This window comes from Polyodon spathula, chromosome 17 (genome assembly GCF_017654505.1).
Source record: "Polyodon spathula isolate WHYD16114869_AA chromosome 17, ASM1765450v1, whole genome shotgun sequence".
In the NCBI taxonomy this organism is placed as follows: domain Eukaryota; kingdom Metazoa; phylum Chordata; class Actinopteri; order Acipenseriformes; family Polyodontidae; genus Polyodon; species Polyodon spathula.
The window spans coordinates 37,670,949-37,690,963 of record NC_054550.1 but is presented as its reverse complement, the minus strand read 5'-3'; the positions used below and the strand labels follow the sequence as shown (position 1 = coordinate 37,690,963).

The window sequence follows — 20,015 nt, the reverse complement described above, 5'->3', positions numbered from 1 at the left end:
AGGTATTGGGTTGTGGGTGGGGTGTACAGTAGGTATTGGGTTTGTGGGTGGATGTACAATAGGTATTGGGGTTGTGGGGTGGATGTACAGTAGGTATTGGGGTTGTGGGGTGGGTGTACAGTAGGTATTGGGGTGGTGGGGTGGATGTACAGTAGGTATTGGGTTGTGGGTGGGATGTACAGTAGGTATTCACTGTGCGGTTATAACAGTCATTCATTTTCTTTGAAGTAGTCCTTTTGATGATTATTATTATTGTTGTTGTTGTTGTTATTATTTTGAACGCTTCATCTTGTTAAACACAAACCATTGTACTGTACACTGAGAAACACGCTGCTGCGTTGCTGTGGGGGATTCTTCACTGCATTATAGGGACTGCTCAGCAGTACAGGTTTGAATCTAAAGTACTAGGGGTCCTATTTCTACATCTCATGTACCCCATGCTTCTCAGGGGGAGGGATCCTTTTCCACATGGGGTGCAGCTGGAGAGGATGTGGGCAGAGCCCCTGCTGCCAGCAGTGCACATTGTGGGGCAAAGCAGAAATTACGTGGAGGGGAGAGCATCTTCATTGGCAACTGGGGCATCTTTTGTTTAAAAATCAAATGGCAATAATAAGTTTGCTGAACACTGTGAAGACCATGCAAGAGAGGTTTGCATGATCCTCACCCTGCTGGGACAGCATGCAAACTCTTAGTCCTATTCTGTGTGTGTCTGTGCAGAGCGTGTTGCCACCATCGCAGGAGGAGCTGTGCAGAGAGAGACCTCGGCCCGTCTCATCCAGCATGTCCCGCCAGCATCAACACAGCAGGAGCAAAACCTACATTACCCACACCGCTTCGGGTAAGAGCAGAGCAGACCCTAACCCTGACAATCAACCTCACCCTAGCATAGACCCGGACCCTCACCATCAACTTAACCCTAACCATCACCCTGACCCTTACCGTCAACCTCAACCTGACCCTGACCCTAACCCTAAACCTGACCCAGACTCTAACAATCAACTTAACCCTATCCCTAAACATCGCCCAAACCCTAACCATTAACCTGACCCTTACCGTCAACTTCAACCTGACCCAGACCCTAACCATCAACTTAACCCTAACCCTAAACATCAACCTGACCCTGACTATCAACCTGACCCTAACATAGGCCCTAACCATCAAACTAACTTTCACCCTGACCATCAACCTGACCCTAACCATCAACTTTATCCTCACCCTGACGATCAACCCTCACCGTCAACTGGACCCTCACTCTAAACCTAACACTAAACCTTTAACCCTGACCCTAACACCAACCCCAGACACTAAGTCCTGCACAGTAAGCAAGGCTACATTCACACTGGGTCAGTTTCAAATGGACTCGGTCTGGTTCGTTTAGTTTGAAACAATGTATCAGCATGCTTGCGGTTCGCACTTACCTGCGAGCAAAGGGTGAATTCATTGGGATGTGAGCTAAAGTTGGATTCGTTTTTTTGTCCTTTTCCATTTTTTTGCAGGACTTTGTTTGTATTCACAGTGCAGTTTCCAAGTGCACTTGGCTTGTTTATATTGAAAGATGACCGCTATTGAGTAGTGCTCCAGTTTGTAATAGAACATGTTTTAGATTTTTACATGTTGCTGTGGAAGAAAGCAGGGGGAGCACTTCGCTAATTTAATGATTTCTTGAATGTCTACAGTAGGAGAATAATGCACTGCGCAATTCTGCATGGCTCTCCTGCTGATGGCATTAAACAAAGTAATTTGAGAAAAGACTGAATACATTTGACTATTTTGGTGTTTTGTCCATATAAACTATTCTGTGTCCCTCAGGAGGGGGTGAATTCGGCGGTGCCGTGTCCTGCTCATCCCGAAGCATCTCCGACCCTGACCAGGATTTCGAGAAAGAGGTAAGGAACTTTCCTCATGTGTGTTCTCCTTCCCTTTCGCTTTTATTAAGCGTCTGTTGAAAAGCACCTTTCATTGCAAATACGTTTTAGTTTTTAGTTTTTTATTGTGAACGTATCTGAGGGAGTTCACTGTGTTTGTTTCTTTCAAGCCGGACTCGGGTTCAACGAAGCACTCAACCCCTTCCAACAGCTCCAATCCGAGCAGCCCCCCAAGCCCCAACTCCCTACACAGGAGCCAGCTGACTCTGGACGGCCTGGATCACTCCACCTTCGACGTGTGAGGCAGAAGGGGCCGTCTCTCAGATGCATCCCACTGCCAGCGCTCTGCAGAAACACACGATGCTTACAAGACAGCAAGCATCCACACTGCTCCACTTGAACTTGTATTGCTGCAAGAAAGTGCCAAGAATACATGGAATATTTAGTTTTTGTCTTTTGTTTAGTTTTCTCCTCTCTCTCTCTCTATCCCCTGTTGATTTTGATCAACATCCTGTAGTCCATGTTCGTAGTACCTTTCTGTTAGCCTTGGTGCAGAGTGTCTCTGGAGCAAACAAATCCATGCTAGGAGAGTTGTGGAGCAGCTCTTGACAGCAGAATCCTAAACGTTGCATTCATCATGGAGGGAGTGAGAAGTTAGTCATTGCAATGTTTTTTTTTCTTGCTGTGAAGAAAAGAACCTGCCAAACTGCTGTATCCAGTGTTGTGAGCATTGCAGGAGGTAGAAGCAAAAGCCTTCTACTGCTTGTCTCGTCTTCACACTTGAAACAGACAGTGATGAGCCAGTCTCTCTCCAAGCTGTTTACTGGAATCACCTGCAACACTTGAGCTGCAGTGTAATTACGGGCTAAAGAAAGACCCGTCCATTGGGCTGGTTAATAACATTACAGGCTAAAGAAAGACCCGTCCATTGGGCTGGTTAATAACACTACAGGCTAAAGAAAGACCCGTCCATTGGGCTGGTTAATAACATTACAGGCTAAAGAAAGACCCGTCCATTGGGCTGGTTAATAACACTACAGGCTAAAGAAAGACCCGTCCATTGGGCTGGTTAATAACACTACAGGCTAAAGAAAGACCCGTCCATTGGGCTGGTTAATAACATTACAGGCTAAAGAAAGACCCGTCCATTGGGCTGGTTAATAACACTACAGGCTAAAGAAAGACCCGTCCATTGGGCTGGTTAATAACACTACAGGCTAAAGAAAGACCCGTCCATTGGGCTGGTTAATAACACTACAGGCTAAAGAAAGACGCGTCCATTGGGCTGGTTAATAACACTACAGGCTAAAGAAAGACCCGTCCATTGGGCTGGTTAATAACATTACAGGCTAAAGAAAGACCCGTCCATTGGGCTGCTTCGGCTGGTTAATAACAGGACATCGTTCCATTGCCTGTAAATGCTAAATTTATACTTTTCATTCGAAAGCTGTTTTGACTTGCAGATTTCAGTTTGGCTATTGGTCGATTTCAAGTGTAATATAAACAAGTTAATAAATGAATGTCATTTCATTCCGATTTCACTTTTTAAATGGCATTGGCGGTGTTACTGTTTAGCAGCAGTTTCATCGTAAATAAAGAACACAGAAGTATAGAACTCGCTGTATCTCCAGAAAGCAGATCGTTCATGAAGTTTCTTACTTCTCTTAAAGGAAATGGCCCCAGAGCCACGGAACAAAAGTGTTACTTTACAGGAAGTGACCTTCTCTGTAGACCAGTGCTAATTTCAGATCCCTGTCATCATTCCTAGTAGTTCAGCTTGTCTTTTACAATGAAAACTATTAAAAACCCTTTCATGGCATTTTTTGGAGTATTCAGGCTTTATGCAACACCAGTAGCCATTACTGTGAATATAGTTTTCAGTAATGTTTTTGTTAACATGTTAATCTTTTTAAATGTTTGTTTTGTTGATATAATCTACAGTGTATAGCAAAAACTGTTCCTGGCAAGATGTAAAAATGCTTTAAAAAGTGATGATTTCACAAGACGATCACAGCACCATTTTCATAGGATTTATTACAGACGCTGCTTTACATTTTATTTAATTTGCTACATGAAAATATACACACCACCCCCCCTTCTGTCTATAGTGACACTGGCTTGTGTATATTTAACTCCTGTACACTGTGCAGTGGGACAGTCTTGTCTACACAGTGACGCTGGCTTGTGCATATTTAACTCCTGTACACTGCGCAGTGGAACAGTCTTGCATACAATGACGCTGGCTGGTGTATATTTAACTCCTGTACACTGCGCAGTGGGACAATCTTGTCTACACAGTGACGCTGGCTTGTGCATATTTAACTCCTGTACACTGCGCAGTGGAACAGTCTTGCATACAATGACGCTGGCTGGTGTATATTTAACTCCTGTACACTGTGCAGTGGGACAGTCTTGTCTACACAGTGACGCTGGCTTGTGCATATTTAACTCCTGTACACTGCGCAGTGGAACAGTCTTGCATACAATGACGCTGGCTGGTGTATATTTAACTCCTGTACACTGTGCAGTGGGACAGTCTTGTCTACACAGTGACGCTGTAGACTTCCATGCTAGGATACGGGCATGTCTGTGTTTCCTGTCTGATTTGTAGGGTTGGTTATTCAGTTAAGTGATACAAATCGTGCTTTGTCCTTTCAGAAGCGCTGTATTGAACCTGCATATGGTGTTCGTTGAAGGAACCTGTTGCTTTCATTTCAACTTTCATGTTATTTACCCATCTGAATGCAAGGTGCTTTTTTTTTTTTGGCCCTTTCCTGTTAATTACAGGATGCTCCGTTTTGAGTCTAAACACTGCTGCTTTCTTTCCTTTTTGTATGTAAGTGGAAGTCTTTGTAATTATTGAATTGAGCAGATTCTGAACAGACAATAAACAGGGAGTTATTCAGTTGGGTTCCTTGTTTCAGATATCTTTGTATTTTTTGTATTATAGTCGTTTGTAGAATAATTTGTCAGGAGGAACTATTAGCTCCTAAAAATACCCTTTTAATTGCATTAATTGTCAAGTTCTTTAAACCATACTCTTGCTGTCTTCATTTTCTTTTACCTGTGTGATTTTATTTATAGATACAATAGACACACACACAAAATCAATAGCAGTTCAGTGAAGATCAGGGTAAAAAATGACACTAACATTTCTGATTTCTATCTTTAAGACTCAGTGGGGTAGCTGTCCACTGTACAGGCACATTGACTTACCCTTTCTCACTGAGTTCATAAACCCAAAAATATGACCTCTGATTTGTCAGACTTTAACAATAGAAAATGTGTTGACATCCATTTCTTACTCTCAGTGAGACAGGTAGTTAAGGTATTTGCAGATGTGGAATCACCTGTACTTCAGAGAGAAGTACAATTGTGTGTCAATGGCATAGCAGTGAAAGTTTACCGTGTGTCTACAGCCAACATCGCTCAGGGGAAAACAAGACTGGTCCCAGAGCAGAGCCCTATGGCACCCCACATACATGTAACTAGATAAGGAGTCGTCATCCTCCTCAATTTGAACATAGTGTAAGCTATTCAGATAGGGCACAACCTGCCAGTCCTACAAGATTCTCAAGGCGTTCCATTAAAGTGGGACGGTCGACGGTGTTGAATGCTACTCTTAGATCTAGTAGGGTGAGGATCAGTAAATAATAGCACCTCGTTTAACACTTTGATAAGGGTTTATTGTAATCATAACTTTCAAACATACTAGTCATCTTATAGCTAAAAGACTTGAGTGTTGTGGGGGGGCAGGGAGCAGGCTGGTTTAGGCAGTGAAGTCGGTTTCATCGTAGGCTGGGTTTGTAAAGTGGATGCCGGAGTTGGTGATGGAGATGCTCTTCAGTGCTTCAGACCCAGAGTACAGTCCGTGGACATCCTGTGAAGAGGAGGAAACGAGCTGTTACACCGAGACAAGTCTCTGCAGGGCAGGGCTGTAGTGAAAACACAGTGTCTCTGCAGGGCTATAGTTAAAGCACAGTGTCTCTGCAGGGCTGTAGTGAACGCACAGTGTCTCTGCAGGGCAGGGCTGTAGTGAAAGCACAGGGTCTCTGCAGGGCTGTAGTGAAAGCACAGTGTCTCTGCAGGGCAGGGCTGTAGTGAAAGCAGTGTCTCTGCAGGGCTGTAGTGAAAGCACAGTGTCTCTGCAGGGCAGGGCTATAGTTAAAGCACAGTGTCTCTGCAGGGCAGGGCTGTAGTTAAAGCACAGTGTCTCTGCAGGGCAGGGCTGTAGTTAAAGCAGTGTCTCTGCAGGGCTGTAGTGAAAGCACAGTGTCTCTGCAGGGCAGGGCTGTAGTTAAAGCAGTGTCTCTGCAGGGCTATAGTTAAAGCACAGTGTCTCTGCAGGGCTGTAGTGAACGCACAGTATCTCTGCAGGGCAGGGCTGTAGTGAAAGCACAGTGTCTCTGCAGGGCAGGGTTGTAGTGAAAGCACAGTGTCTCTGCAGGGCTATAGTTAAAGCATCGGTTAGGTTCAAAACAAGAACGAGATATCAACTACAGAACTGAGAACACATCATCTAAAAAGGAATACTTATTTGCGCTTTAAGTCATCAAAGAAATGGTATTAAAAAGTAAACTGACAGCAGGCAGATTGGAGGACGTGTCAAACATGGGGTTATCGAAGCCCTTGTCGATAGAGTCTCCAAGGTTATCGAGGTCACTGTCCTTCTTCACAAACTGAAGGGAGCTCAGGCTGGGGACCCTATGGAGGGAAAGACAAAGATTACAAACTGTCTGAGAACTACCATTACACACAGGAAATCAGCATGGTACCTACCTAGAAAAGTAATGGCCACAGTGCACTAAAGTGAGCAACACTGTATTGAATCCAGTTAGGAAATCCCACATAGACCATGGATTCCTGTTAATATATTAAACACCAGCACTGCAGTAGGCACTATTTCAGTGCTAGGCTTGCAGCCCCTGTGGAGGGACGCACCTGATTATCCCTCGAGTGAAGAGGACCACCAGGGACCCTAGCCCCACCAGGGCCAGCAGGACCCCAATCACTGCACCCGCGATCATCCCGCCATCCACAGAGCCCCCCTGCCCACTGTCGTGGCTGCCTGTGGAAGTGTGGACCTCCCCCTTCACAATCCCCAAGCTGCTGCCTGAAACAAGCAAACACAGCGCACATGGACTCCACTGACACAACAACACGTGAGGGGCTGCAAAATCCATCCTTATCACACTGTATGAAACCTGCTGATACCCAACCCACAGCGCGGAAAACTGGAATACTCCATTTCCTAATTCAACAGTATGACCCGGGGCAGAGAGACAGAAAAGAAGAGCCATCAACGCTCTCTCATCTATCCCAATCAGGGACACTTTCCAGCACCATGATTAATGCAACACTTCACTCGCAGCAGCCTTTAGGAGATGTGTGTACACTCAGAAAACTGAAACTGAAGTATCAAAGGGAAACTGTGTACAGCAATGGGCTGGAACTCGTATAGCCCTGATTCCAGCTACGAGCACTGGGGCTTCCCGGCTGTCTTTCAGCACTTGAACTCCCTTGAGCGCCGCCGCTAGTTACCTTGGGATTGAATGTCCTTCATGATCTCCCAGGCTAGAGCTTCGGCCTTCGAGCCGCTCCCCTCCTCCAGCAGCACCACCTGGATCTCTGACTCATCCTCCCGGAGGACGAGCCCTAAGAAAGACTGGGGCCTGGGCACCTTGGACATGGCCATGCGCACCCCTCCATACGACGGCTGGGCACAAACAAGAAGAGAGGAATGAAGAAACAGCACTGCCCTGAGCACAGCGATTAAAACATGCGCACTCCAAACAGACCCCATTCCCATGCAGTGACAGGCACCAGGGTCTCCTTCAATAATGTGGGGAAGCAATAGGAAAAGGAGTCATGTCAGGCAATGTAACTGGACCTGTGGAGTAACAGTGGTACAGAGATCATCGCACAGTGCTCTAGTTACTTTACATTACCAGAGAGACGAGCAGTGAGGGGATATGGAGTTCATGAGCTCACTTAGTTTACATTACCAGGCTCAGAAACAGATGAAGCAGCCGGTTCCTGTAGGACTCCACATTGAAATCCGGGGAATACTCCAGGGAGACGATGGCACCTGGGAAGCAGGAGAGGAGAAGCAGGCAGTCAGGCCGGAATCAGAACAGACACCCCAGAAATAAAAACTTCAACAAGCTTTTCTCATGAGAAGCGTCTCTCACGCATCTTTCATGTTACGAAAAGGCTGTCATTTACAGTATTTATATATTATAGTGTTATAGCATCTGAAAAGGTTTGAGTCAGCCAGTCAGTGATATGTTAAAATACCAGCACAGATATCACCCCATGCATGAGACTCGGCAGCACTGGCCATGTACGGAAGCTCTCTGATAAGGAGTTAAATGGGTGTGTTTAGAGTACTGTAGAGATGATGTCACCTCACCACATATTCCACAGCAGTGTCCAATAGGAGTCAGGGGGCTCCGGCATTCTAGAAGGGGACACTGGGAGTGCTGGTGCAGAGCAGCGCAGATCCGCTCGTGGTTCTTAAAATACATACAGACACCAATTAGAAGAAGTTACAGACTCAGAAGTCTGCCACTGGAGACAGATGGATTTTGTAGTTCCACTCAGACACAATGCAAGGTTACTTACACTGTATCCCTGCAATACAACAGATCCTACTCACACTGTGTCCCTGCAATACATCAGATCCTACTCACACTGTGTCCCTGCAATACAACAGATCCTACTCACACTGTATCCCTGCAATACATCAGATCCTACTCACACTGTGTCCCTGCAATACAACAGATCCTACTCACACTGTATCCCTGCAATACAACAGATCCTACTCACACTGTGTCCCTGCAATACAACAGATCCTACTCACACTGTGTCCCTGCAATACAACAGATCCTACTCACACTGTGTCCCTGCAATACAACAGATCCTACTCACACTGTGTCCCTGCAATACAACAGATCCTACTCACACTGTGTCCCTGCAATACAGCAGATCCTACTTACACTGTATCCCTGCTTTAAACAAACATACAACCCCCTCCCTGCTCCTCCACTCACCACAGTTACACCCCGAGCTCTCACTGCACCTCCTGTTCGTCACCTGCACTGTGCCCCTCCCCCTCCTCCACTCACCGCAATATTCCCGCAGTCACACCCCGAGCTCTCGCTGCACCTCCTGTTCGTCACCTGCACTGTGCCCCTCCCCCTCCTCCCCCTCCTCCACTCACTGCAGTGTTCCCGCAGTCCCACCCCGAGCTCTCGCTGCACCTCCTGTTCGTCACCTGCACTGTGCCCCTCCCCCTCCTCCACTCACCGCAGTGTTCCCGCAGTCACACCCAGAGCTCTCGCTGCACCTCCTGTTCGTCACCTGCACTGTGCCGCTTCCATGGAACTGCAGCTTCCCTGAACCGGACTGCAGGTAGTGGGCAAACTCCTCCTCCCGAGAGAACTTCTGCACACAGACACAAGGGAGAATCAGACTGATTTGAACCATGGCAAGGGGCTCACTTGCTGCCACACTGCAATCCCGTCCCTGATAGAGATTTCTGTCTCCTCTGGTGTACTCTGTGATTTCAGATCCTCTGTTCAGTGCTCTGTTCTGTGTTGTGTTTCTTTTATGTATTGCCAAGGTGTTAATGTTATAATGACACATTGGCTCACACGTTAAGCCCTGTTTGTGCTCTTGCACTAGTGAGGACTGGCCTCTCCCACCAGCCCCTCACCTTCTCCATGATGGACACAGTCTTCACGGGCATGCTGCTCACAGCAGAGTCAGTGCTGACACGGAACGAAGAGTCGGGCCGGAAGATCACATCGTCGTGTTCACAGGGGACGCTTTCCTCGTGCACAGAAAACTGGAATCTACCATTCTCAAGGTCATCAGGGGTGGAGGCTGCTCTCCACAGGGTCGGGTCGTACCACTGGTACCTGTTGGGGTCCTGAAAGGTGATTCTGTCTCCTTGACAAAGGGAAAGGTACACAAGGGAAAGCATTTGAAAGTTTACCATGATGAATTCTTATCTTACTATACCATGTAGCACTGTGTTTACCACCGTGGTTTTAACAATGCTTTTCCATGCTGATCTGCCATGTTTTACTGTGAGTTCACAAGGCTTGCTTTGTGGTTTAGCAGCCTTTCTATAGCTTCTGTATACTGCGGATCAGCGTAAAGCAGCTTGAATCAGATTAAAATAGACTGAACTGTGACATGCAGTATGTGTGATTGATTCACAACACACAGCAAGCACATACATTAAGGGCTTTGCTCCAAAGTGCAACCATTTTTGACAAACGAAAACTGTTAAAGGTATGAAACTAGAAACAAGTAACTCTGGAGTTATTACTCGTGTTGCAGCATTAACAGTTTGAATTTCCTTTCACACAAAAAGGGTGCAAATTGCATCACTGCCATAAAGCCATCGATACATGGACTGTGTCTGTCATTGTGAAGAATTGAGCAGCCAACCCTTTTAGCTCCTGTAACAGGACCAGGGGACAGATCAGTAATGAAACTCACCTCCTCCCTCACAGCCAGGGTCGCTGTCCCCCTCACTGCCTGCAAATCCAGCACCGAACGCCAAGATGAGCTCTCCATCCATCGGCAGACACTAAGAGCAGAGGAATCTCATGAGTGACCTGCAGCACACAGCACTGCCAGACCAGACACTAAGAGCAGAGGAATCTCATGAGTGACCTGCAGCACACAGCACTGCCAGACCAGACACTAAGAGCAGAGGAATCGCATGAGTGACCAGCAGCACACAGCACTGCCAGACCAGACACTAAGAGCAGAGGAATCTCATGAGTGACCAGCAGCACACAGCACTGCCAGACCAGACACTAAGAGCAGAGGAATCTCATGAGTGACCAGCAGCACACAGCACTGCCAGACCAGACACTAAGAGCAGAGGAATCTCATGAGTGACCAGCAGCACACAGCACTGCCAGACCAGACACTAAGAGCAGAGGAATCGCATGAGTGACCAGCAGCACACAGCACTGCCAGACCAGACACTAAGAGCAGAGGAATCTCATGAGTGACCTGCAGCACACAGCACTGCCAGACCAGACACTAAGAGCAGAGGAATCTCATGAGTGACCTGCAGCACACAGCACTGCCAGACCAGACACTAAGAGCAGAGGAATCTCATGAGTGACCAGCAGCACACAGCACTGCCAGACCAGACACTAAGAGCAGAGGAATCTCATGAGTGACCAGCAGCACACAGCACTGCCAGACCAGACACTAAGAGCAGAGGAATCTCATGAGTGACCTGCAGCACACAGCACTGCCAGACCAGACACTAAGAGCAGAGGAATCTCATGAGTGACCAGCAGCACACAGCACTGCCAGACCAGACACTAAGAGCAGAGGAATCTCATGAGTGACCAGCAGCACACAGCACTGCCAGACCAGACACTAAGAGCAGAGGAATCTCATGAGTGACCTGCAGCACACAGCACTGCCAGACCAGACACTAAGAGCAGAGGAATCTCATGAGTGACCTGCAGCACACAGCACTGCCAGACCAGACACTAAGAGCAGAGGAATCTCATGAGTGACCTGCAGCACACAGCACTGCCAGACCAGACACTAAGAGCAGAGGAATCTCATGAGTGACCAGCAGCACACAGCACTGCCAGACCAGACACTAAGAGCAGAGGAATCTCATGAGTGACCAGCAGCACACAGCACTGCCAGACCAGACACTAAGAGCAGAGGAATCTCATGAGTGACCAGCAGCACACAGCACTGCCAGATCAGACACTAAGAGCAGAGGAATCTCATGAGTGACCAGCAGCACACAGCACTGCCAGATCAGACACTAAGAGCAGAGGAATCGCATGAGTGACCAGCAGCACACAGCACTGCCAGACCAGACACTAAGAGCAGAGGAATCGCATGAGTGACCAGCAGCACACAGCACTGCCAGACCAGACACTAAGAGCAGAGGAATCTCATGAGTGACCTGCAGCACACAGCACTGCCAGACCAGACACTAAGAGCAGAGGAATCGCATGAGTGACCTGCAGCACACAGCACTGCCAGACCAGACACTAAGAGCAGAGGAATCGCATGAGTGACCTGCAGCACACAGCACTGCCAGACCAGACACTAAGAGCAGAGGAATCTCATGAGTGACCAGCAGCACACAGCACTGCCAGATCAGACACTAAGAGCAGAGGAATCTCATGAGTGACCAGCAGCACACAGCACTGCCAGATCAGACACTAAGAGCAAAGGAATCTCATGAGTGACCTGCAGCACACAGCACTGCCAGATCAGAGCAATCAGGATACAAACAGCACCCAGATCCATTTCATTTAGCTAGCTTACTGTTTAAGATGAATCCTAGCAAAGAGAAATGAAATACTGATGAGCTAAATGGACCTGCACTGATGTGATGTAAATTTAAAAATGTAAGTTTAAAAATAATATTGTACTTTGATTTACGGTTTTCATTTCTTAAATCATTTCTACTGGGATTGCATCCTACAAGTATCCAGCCATGCACTGTGCAACATTGAACAGCCTGCCTGGCATGCACCACTTCACCTGCAGGGGTCTCCTGTGCCAAATCCTGCACAGTGCTGCTGTTAATCTAAACTGACTTCTTCACCAACAAACATTCGGACGTCATGTCACAATCGGACACGCAAGCTCTTAAAAGTGCTTTGAAATGCATCGGCAGACAAGGTCCAAGTTAATATGTAATATATACCACACATACACGATATTGCAACAGCATTGTGCCAGTTCATATTGCTTATCACACACCATGGACTGCGGTCATGTCTAATGGGTTCGATTGCGCTGTAGCTGTAAATACACACCCTACAGCACATGCTTTGTGAATTTAGTTCAGTGTATTTCTGTTGGGCTAGTGTGTGGTGCAAGTGGGGTATTCCTGGAACAAGTTAAACAGATTCCACTGAAGGTAGCGTCACGGTCTGTCTGCAGTACGTCAGTGACATTCGAGTCAAGAGGCAAATGAAATCCAAGTCCTGCCTTCCTGTTGCCACCAACCCATCAGTGTACTGCTTGTAACTGGAGCTTCTTATTAACCAGGCTGTCGTCACCAGGCACTGTGCTTTTACACAGAAACCCTCATCAAGCAGGAACCTCTGTCTTTTCAAACAGAGCCTATTTTAAAAGAACAAGGAACTGAAGTGCAGTGACAATCAGAGTGAAAATGAAAGTTCAGCGAGCTTCACAGCAGCTGGAGCACGTCATGGCAACAATTGAGCAGAGTCAGCACCAGAGAGAGAGAGAGAGAGGGAGAGGAACAAGGAAGAGAAAGGGGGAGAAAAGAATGAGGGGGAGAGAGAGAGAGGGAAACTGAGTGGAGTCACAGCACAAGATAGAGAGAAAGAGCAACGAGGAGAATTGAGCAATCTCAGCACCACAGAGAGAGAGGAACAAGGGCCGATACAAAAAACATACCATTTCTACAATGGAGTGGGTGGACTGGACATAAACAGAGGCTTTCTGTAAAAGATTAGAAAAAAAAAACACAATCAGCACAATACTACACAAAGTTATTCCAAATATTTGTTGAGTTTACGTTTGTGGTTCATTGATTTCTGTAAAGTGCAGAATAAGTACCTGATTGTGTTGAAAATAGACCTGGTCGTTAGCGCAGGGAACTCTGCCCTTGTCCCAGTTTGATACATTTTCAAAGTTAGTGTCAGAAATCCACTGCTTGTACAAAGCATTAGAAACACCTGAAACGTAAAAAACAGTGGAGTAAAGTTCATAGTAAAACAGCAGAAGAACATTTACAAACGAGAGGCCATTCTGCCTGTCAGCATTCATTCGCTTCCAAGCAGCTAATTGATCTCACAGCTTGGAAATGTGATTACAATGTAATGGGGTTTTATAAAGTTTAACTTCACAGAGCTGTGCAGTGTAACCTCCTGCAGTGTTAAGCAGATCTCATTTTGCACAGGAAAGTTAGATCTGCCGTAACTCTACCCTTTGATATATTTTAAATGGATTCCAAATGCAAGCTACTGTGTGGCCTACATATAGCATATGTGTGAAGAATATAGTCCAGAATAGAACAAAACAAACACACTCTAAATCTCTCTGATCCAGTACATTTGCTGGCGTGAGACCGGATCTCAAACACACTCTGAATCTCTCTGATCCAGTACATTTGCTGGCGTGAGACCGGATCTCAAACACACTCTGAATCTCTCTGATCCAGTATATTTGCTGGCGTGAGACCGGATCTCAATACAATATAACATGAACCCCCAGTTCAACACGTTTCATTGAAGGGAGGGCAGAGAAAACAGGAAGGACGTCACAGCACAGGACGAAACAGCTCTGAAAGCTGAACATCTTCAACCAGCACAACTCACACAGACAATACAGAAGGCTTTGGCACTTTGTGAGGGAATTACTAACCTGACAAAGTTAAAGAAAACTTCAATTACTGTAATGACACACGACAATCCATTGTACTCTTTAGACATAGACCAGGGGCTGCAGCAGTTTTATTATTATTATTCATTAATATCATTATGTTTTGCTCCATAGCAAATGCAAGCAAGTTGCTATAACAGTTACTATGGTATACATAGAATGATTATCTTAATGAGGATTACACTATTACAGAACTGTGTGGAATGAGAATACTCACTGGAAACACACACAAGCGAATGCTGTTACAGAACTGTGTGGAATGAGAAGAATACTCACTGGAAACACACACAAGCGAATGCTGTTACAGAACTGTGTGGAATGAGAAGAATACTCACTGGAAACGCACACAAGCGAATGCTGTTACAGAACTGTGTGGAATGAGAAGAATACTCACTGGAAACACACACAAGCGAATGCTGTTACAGAACTGTGTGGAATGAGAAGAATACTCACTGGAAACGCACACAAGCGAATGCTGTTACAGAACTGTGTGGAATGAGAAGAATACTCACTGGAAACACACACAAGCGAATGCTGTTACAGAACTGTGTGGAATGAGAAGAATACTCACTGGAAACACACACAAGCGAATGCTGTTACAGAACTGTGTGGAATGAGAAGAATACTCACTGGAAACACACACAAGCGAATGCTGTTACAGAACTGTGTGGAATGAGAAGAATACTCACTGGAAACGCACACAAGCGAATGCTGTTACAGAACTGTGTGGAATGAGAAGAATACTCACTGGAAACACACACAAGCGAATGCTGTTACAGAACTGTGTGGAATGAGAAGAATACTCACTGGAAACGCACACAAGCGAATGCTGTTACAGAACTGTGTGGAATGAGAAGAATACTCACTGGAAACACACACAAGCGAATGCTGTTACAGAACTGTGTGGAATGAGAAGAATACTCACTGAAAAGGCAGAAGAATATCGCGAATATGACAGTCATTCTGTTGTGTGTTTCTCCTGACAGATCGAGGCTCCTCTGAAAACCTGCACAATAAACTTTGACCCATCTCACAAGCTCCTCAATCACATGAGCAGCCTGCTATGGATGCTGCTTAAACAAGAACAGACTCTAGTAAATATTAAGCTTTATAACCCAATGTACCCGTACTGTTTAACTGAGAGCTGTACTATCGAACAAAATATCTGTTTATACATACAGTACAAAACAAGCACTCAACACATAGTCTCCAATAAACATACTGCTGAATGCAACACCTACTGTTCAATTACAGTACTTTAATCCTGAGACTGTCCACAGTGAGCAGTGACACTGTGCTGCAGCTTCAGTTTCAGCCTGTCCAGTGAGCAGCGACACTGTGCTGCAGCTTAAGTTTCAGCCTGTCCAGTGAGCAGTGACACTGTGCTGCAGCTTCAGTTTCAGAGTGAGCACTGACACTGCAGCTTCAGTTTCAGCCTGTCCAGTGAGCAGTGACACTGTGCTGCAGCTTCAGTTTCAGCCTGTCCAGTGAGCAGTGACACTGTGCTGCAGCTTCAGTTTCAGACTGTCCAGTGAGCAGTGACACTGTGCTGCAGCTTCAGTTTCAGACTGTCCAGTGAGCAGTGACACTGTGCTGCAGCTTCAGTTTCAGACTGTCCAGTGAGCAGTGACACTGTGCTGCAGCTTCAGTTTCAGACTGTCCAGTGAGCAGTGACACTGTGCTGCAGCTTCAGTTTCAGACTGTCCAGTGAGCAGTGACACTGTGCTGCAGCTTCAGTTTCAGACTGTCCAGTGAGCAGTGACACTGTGCTGCAGCTTCAGTTTCAGACTGTCCAGTGAGCAGTGACACTGTGCTGCAGCTTCAGTTTCAGACTGTCCAGTGAGCAGTGACACTGTGCTGCAGCTTCAGTTTCAGACTGTCCAGTGAGCAGTGACACTGTGCTGCAGCTTCAGTTTCAGACTGTCCAGTGAGCAGTGACACTGTGCTGCAGCTTCAGTTTCAGACTGTCCAGTGAGCAGTGACACTGTGCTGCAGCTTCAGTTTCAGACTGTCCAGTGAGCAGTGACACTGTGCTGCAGCTTCAGTTTCAGACTGTCCAGTGAGCAGTGACACTGTGCTGCAGCTTCAGTTTCAGACTGTCCAGTGAGCAGTGACACTGTGCTGCAGCTTCAGTTTCAGACTGTCCAGTGAGCAGTGACACTGTGCTGCAGCTTCAGTTTCAGACTGTCCAGTGAGCAGTGACACTGTGCTGCAGCTTCAGTTTCAGACTGTCCAGTGAGCAGTGACACTGTGCTGCAGCTTCAGTTTCAGACTGTCCAGTGAGCAGTGACACTGTGCTGCAGCTTCAGTTTCAGCCTGTCCAGTGAGCAGTGACACTGTGCTGCAGCTTCAGTTTCAGACTGTCCAGTGAGCAGTGACACTGTGCTGCAGCTTCAGTTTCAGACTGTCCAGTGAGCAGTGACACTGTGCTGCAGCTTCAGTTTCAGACTGTCCAGTGAGCAGTGACACTGTGCTGCAGCTTCAGTTTCAGACTGTCCAGTGAGCAGTGACACTGTGCTGCAGCTTCAGTTTCAGACTGTCCAGTGAGCCAGTGAGTGACACTGTGCTGCAGCTTCAGTTTCAGACTGTCCAGTGAGCAGTGACACTGTGCTGCAGCTTCAGTTTCAGACTGTCCAGTGAGCAGTGACACTGTGCTGCAGCTTCAGTTTCAGACTGTCCAGTGAGCAGTGACACTGTGCTGCAGCTTCAGTTTCAGACTGTCCAGTGAGCAGTGACACTGTGCTGCAGCTTCAGTTTCAGACTGTCCAGTGAGCAGTGACACTGTGCTGCAGCTTCAGTTTCAGCCTGTCCAGTGAGCAGTGACACTGTGCTGCAGCTTCAGTTTCAGACTGTCCAGTGAGCAGTGACACTGTGCTGCAGCTTCAGTTTCAGCCTGTCCAGTGAGCAGTGACACTGTGCTAGTTTCAGCTGTCCAGTGAGCAGCGACAGTTTCAGACTGTCCAGTGAGCAGTGACACTGTGCTGCAGCTTCAGTTTCAGACTGTCCAGTGAGCAGTGACACTGTGCTGCAGCTTCAGTTTCAGCCTGTCCAGTGAGCAGTGACACTGTGCTGCAGCTTCAGTTTCAGACTGTCCAGTGAGCAGTGACACTGTGCTGCAGCTTCAGTTTCAGACTGTCCAGTGAGCAGTGACACTGTGCTGCAGCTTCAGTTTCAGCCAGTTCAGTTTCAGACTGTCCAGTGAGCAGTGACACTGTGCTGCAGCTTCAGTTTCAGACTGTCCAGTGAGCAGTGACACTGTGCTGCAGCTTCAGTTTCAGACTGTCCAGTGAGCAGTGACACTGTGCTGCAGCTTCAGTTTCAGACTGTCCAGTGAGCAGTGACACTGTGCTGCAGCTTCAGTTTCAGACTGTCCAGTGAGCAGTGACACTGTGCTGCAGCTTCAGTTTCAGCCTGTCCAGTGAGCAGTGACACTGTGCTGCAGCTTCAGTTTCAGACTGTCCAGTGAGCAGTGACACTGTGCTGCAGCTTCAGTTTCAGACTGTCCAGTGAGCAGTGACACTGTGCTGCAGCTTCAGTCAGTCAGTGCTGTCCAGTGTCCAGTGAGCAGTGACACTGTGCTGCAGCTTCAGTTTCAGCCTGTCCAGTGAGCAGTGACACTGTGCTGCAGCTTCAGTTTCAGACTGTCCAGTGAGCAGTGACACTGTGCTGCAGCTTCAGTTTCAGACTGTCCAGTGAGCAGTGACACTGTGCTGCAGCTTCAGTTTCAGACTGTCCAGTGAGCAGTGACACTGTGCTGCAGCTTCAGTTTCAGACTGTCCAGTGAGCAGTGACACTGTGCTGCAGCTTCAGTTTCAGACTGTCCAGTGTTTCAGCAGTGAGCAGTGACACTGTGCTGCAGCTTCAGTTTCAGTTTCAGACTGTCCAGTGAGCAGTGACACTGTGCTGCAGCTTCAGTTTCAGACTGTCCAGTGAGCAGTGACACTGTGCTGCAGCTTCAGTTTCAGACTGTCCAGTGAGCAGTGACACTGTGCTGCAGCTTCAGTTTCAGACTGTCCAGTGAGCAGTGACACTGTGCTGCAGCTTCAGTTTCAGACTGTCCAGTGAGCAGTGACACTGTGCTGCAGCTTCAGTTTCAGACTGTCCAGTGAGCAGTGACACTGTGCTGCAGCTTCAGTTTCAGACTGTCCAGTGAGCAGTGACACTGTGCTGCAGCTTCAGTTTCAGACTGTCCAGTGAGCAGTGACACTGTGCTGCAGCTTCAGTGTGCTGACACTGTGCTGCAGCTTCAGTTTCAGACTGTCCAGTGAGCAGCAGTGACACTGTGCTGCAGCTTCAGTTTCAGACTGTCCAGTGAGCAGTGACACTGTGCTGCAGCTTCAGTTTCAGACTGTCCAGTGAGCAGTGACACTGTGCTGCAGCTTCAGTTTCAGACTGTCCAGTGAGCAGTGACACTGTGCTGCAGCTTCAGTTTCAGACTGTCCAGTGAGCAGTGACACTGTGCTGCAGCTTCAGTTTCAGACTGTCCAGTGAGCAGTGACACTGTGCTGCAGCTTCAGTTTCAGACTGTCCAGTGAGCAGTGACACTGTGCTGCAGCTTCAGTTTCAGACTGTCCAGTGAGCAGTGACACTGTGCTGCAGCTTCAGTTTCAGACTGTCCAGTGAGCAGTGACACTGTGCTGCAGCTTCAGTTTCAGACTGTCCAGTGAGCAGTGACACTGTGCTGCAGCTTCAGTTTCAGACTGTCCAGTGAGCAGTGACACTGTGCTGCAGCTTCAGTTTCAGACTGTCCAGTGAGCAGTGACACTGTGCTGCAGCTTCAGTTTCAGACTGTCCAGTGAGCAGTGACACTGTGCTGCAGCTTCAGTTTCAGACTGTCCAGTGAGCAGTGACACTGTGCTGCAGCTTCAGTTTCAGCCTGTCCAGTGAGCAGTGACACTGTGCTGCAGCTTCAGTTTCAGACTGTCCAGTGAGCAGTGACACTGTGCTGCAGCTTCAGTTTCAGACTGTCCAGTGAGCAGTGACACTGTGCTGCAGCTTCAGTTTCAGACTGTCCAGTGAGCAGTGACACTGTGCTGCACACTGTGCTGCAGTTTCAGACTGTCCAGTGAGCAGTGACACTGTGCTGCAGCTTCAGTTTCAGACTGTCCAGTGAGCAGTGACACTGTGCTGCAGCTTCAGTTTCAGCCTGTCCAGTGAGCAGTGACACTGTGCTAGTTTCAGACTGTCCAGTGAGCAGTGACACTGTGCTGCAGCTTCAGTTTCAGACTGTCCAGTGAGCAGTGACACTGTGCTGCAGCTTCAGTTTCAGACTGTCCAGTGAGCAGTGACACTGTGCTGCAGCTTCAGTTTCAGACTGTCCAGTGAGCAGTGACACTGTGCTGCAGCTTCAGTTTCAGCCTGTCCAGTGAGCAGTGACACTGTGCTGCAGCTTCAGTTTCAGACTGTCCAGTGAGCAGTGACACTGTGCTGCAGCTTCAGTTTCAGCCTGTCCAGTGAGCAGTGACACTGTGCTGCAGCTTCAGTTTCAGACTGTCCAGTGAGCAGTGACACTGTGCTGCAGCTTCAGTTTCAGACTGTCCAGTGAGCAGTGACACTGTGCTGCAGTTTCAGCCTGTCCAGTGAGCAGTGACACTGTGCTGCAGCTTCAGTTTCAGACTGTCCAGTGAGCAGTGACACTGTGCTGCAGCTTCAGTTTCAGACTGTCCAGTGAGCAGTGACACTGTGCTGCAGCTTCAGTTTCAGACTGTCCAGTGAGCAGTGACA

At 47.6% G+C, this 20,015-nt stretch overlaps 2 protein-coding genes across 12 annotated transcripts in view; one reads left to right on the top strand and one right to left on the bottom strand.

The window, feature by feature from the left end:
• LOC121330280 (serine/threonine-protein kinase MRCK beta-like) overlaps nt 1-4,775 on the top strand; it is a 66,032-nt gene extending 61,257 nt beyond the window's left edge. For all 9 annotated transcript variants that reach the window (XM_041276667.1, XM_041276671.1, XM_041276666.1 and 6 more), the window contains 3 exons: nt 718-838; nt 1,810-1,886; nt 2,036-4,775. In XM_041276667.1, the coding sequence (XP_041132601.1) occupies nt 718-838; nt 1,810-1,886; nt 2,036-2,167 (330 nt within the window). In that variant the 3' untranslated portion in view covers nt 2,168-4,775. The remainder of the gene's footprint in view (nt 1-717; nt 839-1,809; nt 1,887-2,035) is intronic.
• Nucleotides 4,776-5,068: 293 nt separating this feature from the next.
• LOC121329626 (protein amnionless-like) lies at nt 5,069-15,613 on the bottom strand. Of its 3 annotated transcripts, XM_041275312.1 has the most exons (12): nt 15,217-15,612; nt 13,467-13,585; nt 13,305-13,349; nt 10,377-10,467; nt 9,583-9,818; nt 9,174-9,311; nt 8,278-8,380; nt 7,871-7,953; nt 7,407-7,581; nt 6,807-6,978; nt 6,449-6,569; nt 5,069-5,745 (listed from the first exon to the last, which is right to left on the bottom strand). In XM_041275312.1, exons 1-12 carry the CDS (start codon nt 15,251-15,253, stop codon nt 5,635-5,637), a joined length of 1,431 nt encoding a protein of 476 aa, XP_041131246.1. In that variant the 5' UTR covers nt 15,254-15,612; the 3' UTR covers nt 5,069-5,634. The 3 variants fall into 3 exon arrangements, with proteins under 3 accessions (XP_041131246.1, XP_041131245.1, XP_041131247.1); XM_041275311.1 differs by having other exon boundaries at nt 13,467-15,613; XM_041275313.1 differs by having other exon boundaries at nt 9,228-9,311; nt 13,467-15,612.
• Nucleotides 15,614-20,015: the final 4,402 nt, after the last annotated feature.

Bases quoted from the DNA above. Each gene is read 5' to 3' on its own strand.
- LOC121329626 (XM_041275311.1), bottom strand. From the start codon at position 13,676: ATGAATGCTGACAGGCAGAATGGCCTCTCGTTTGTAAATGTTCTTCTG. The intron at 13,350-13,466 runs GTACTTATTCTG...AATCTTTTACAG, and splicing joins TCTATTTTCAACACAATCAG to AAAGCCTCTGTTTATGTCCA. The intron at 6,570-6,806 runs GTGCGTCCCTCC...TTCCCTCCATAG, and splicing joins TTCACTCGAGGGATAATCAG to GGTCCCCAGCCTGAGCTCCC.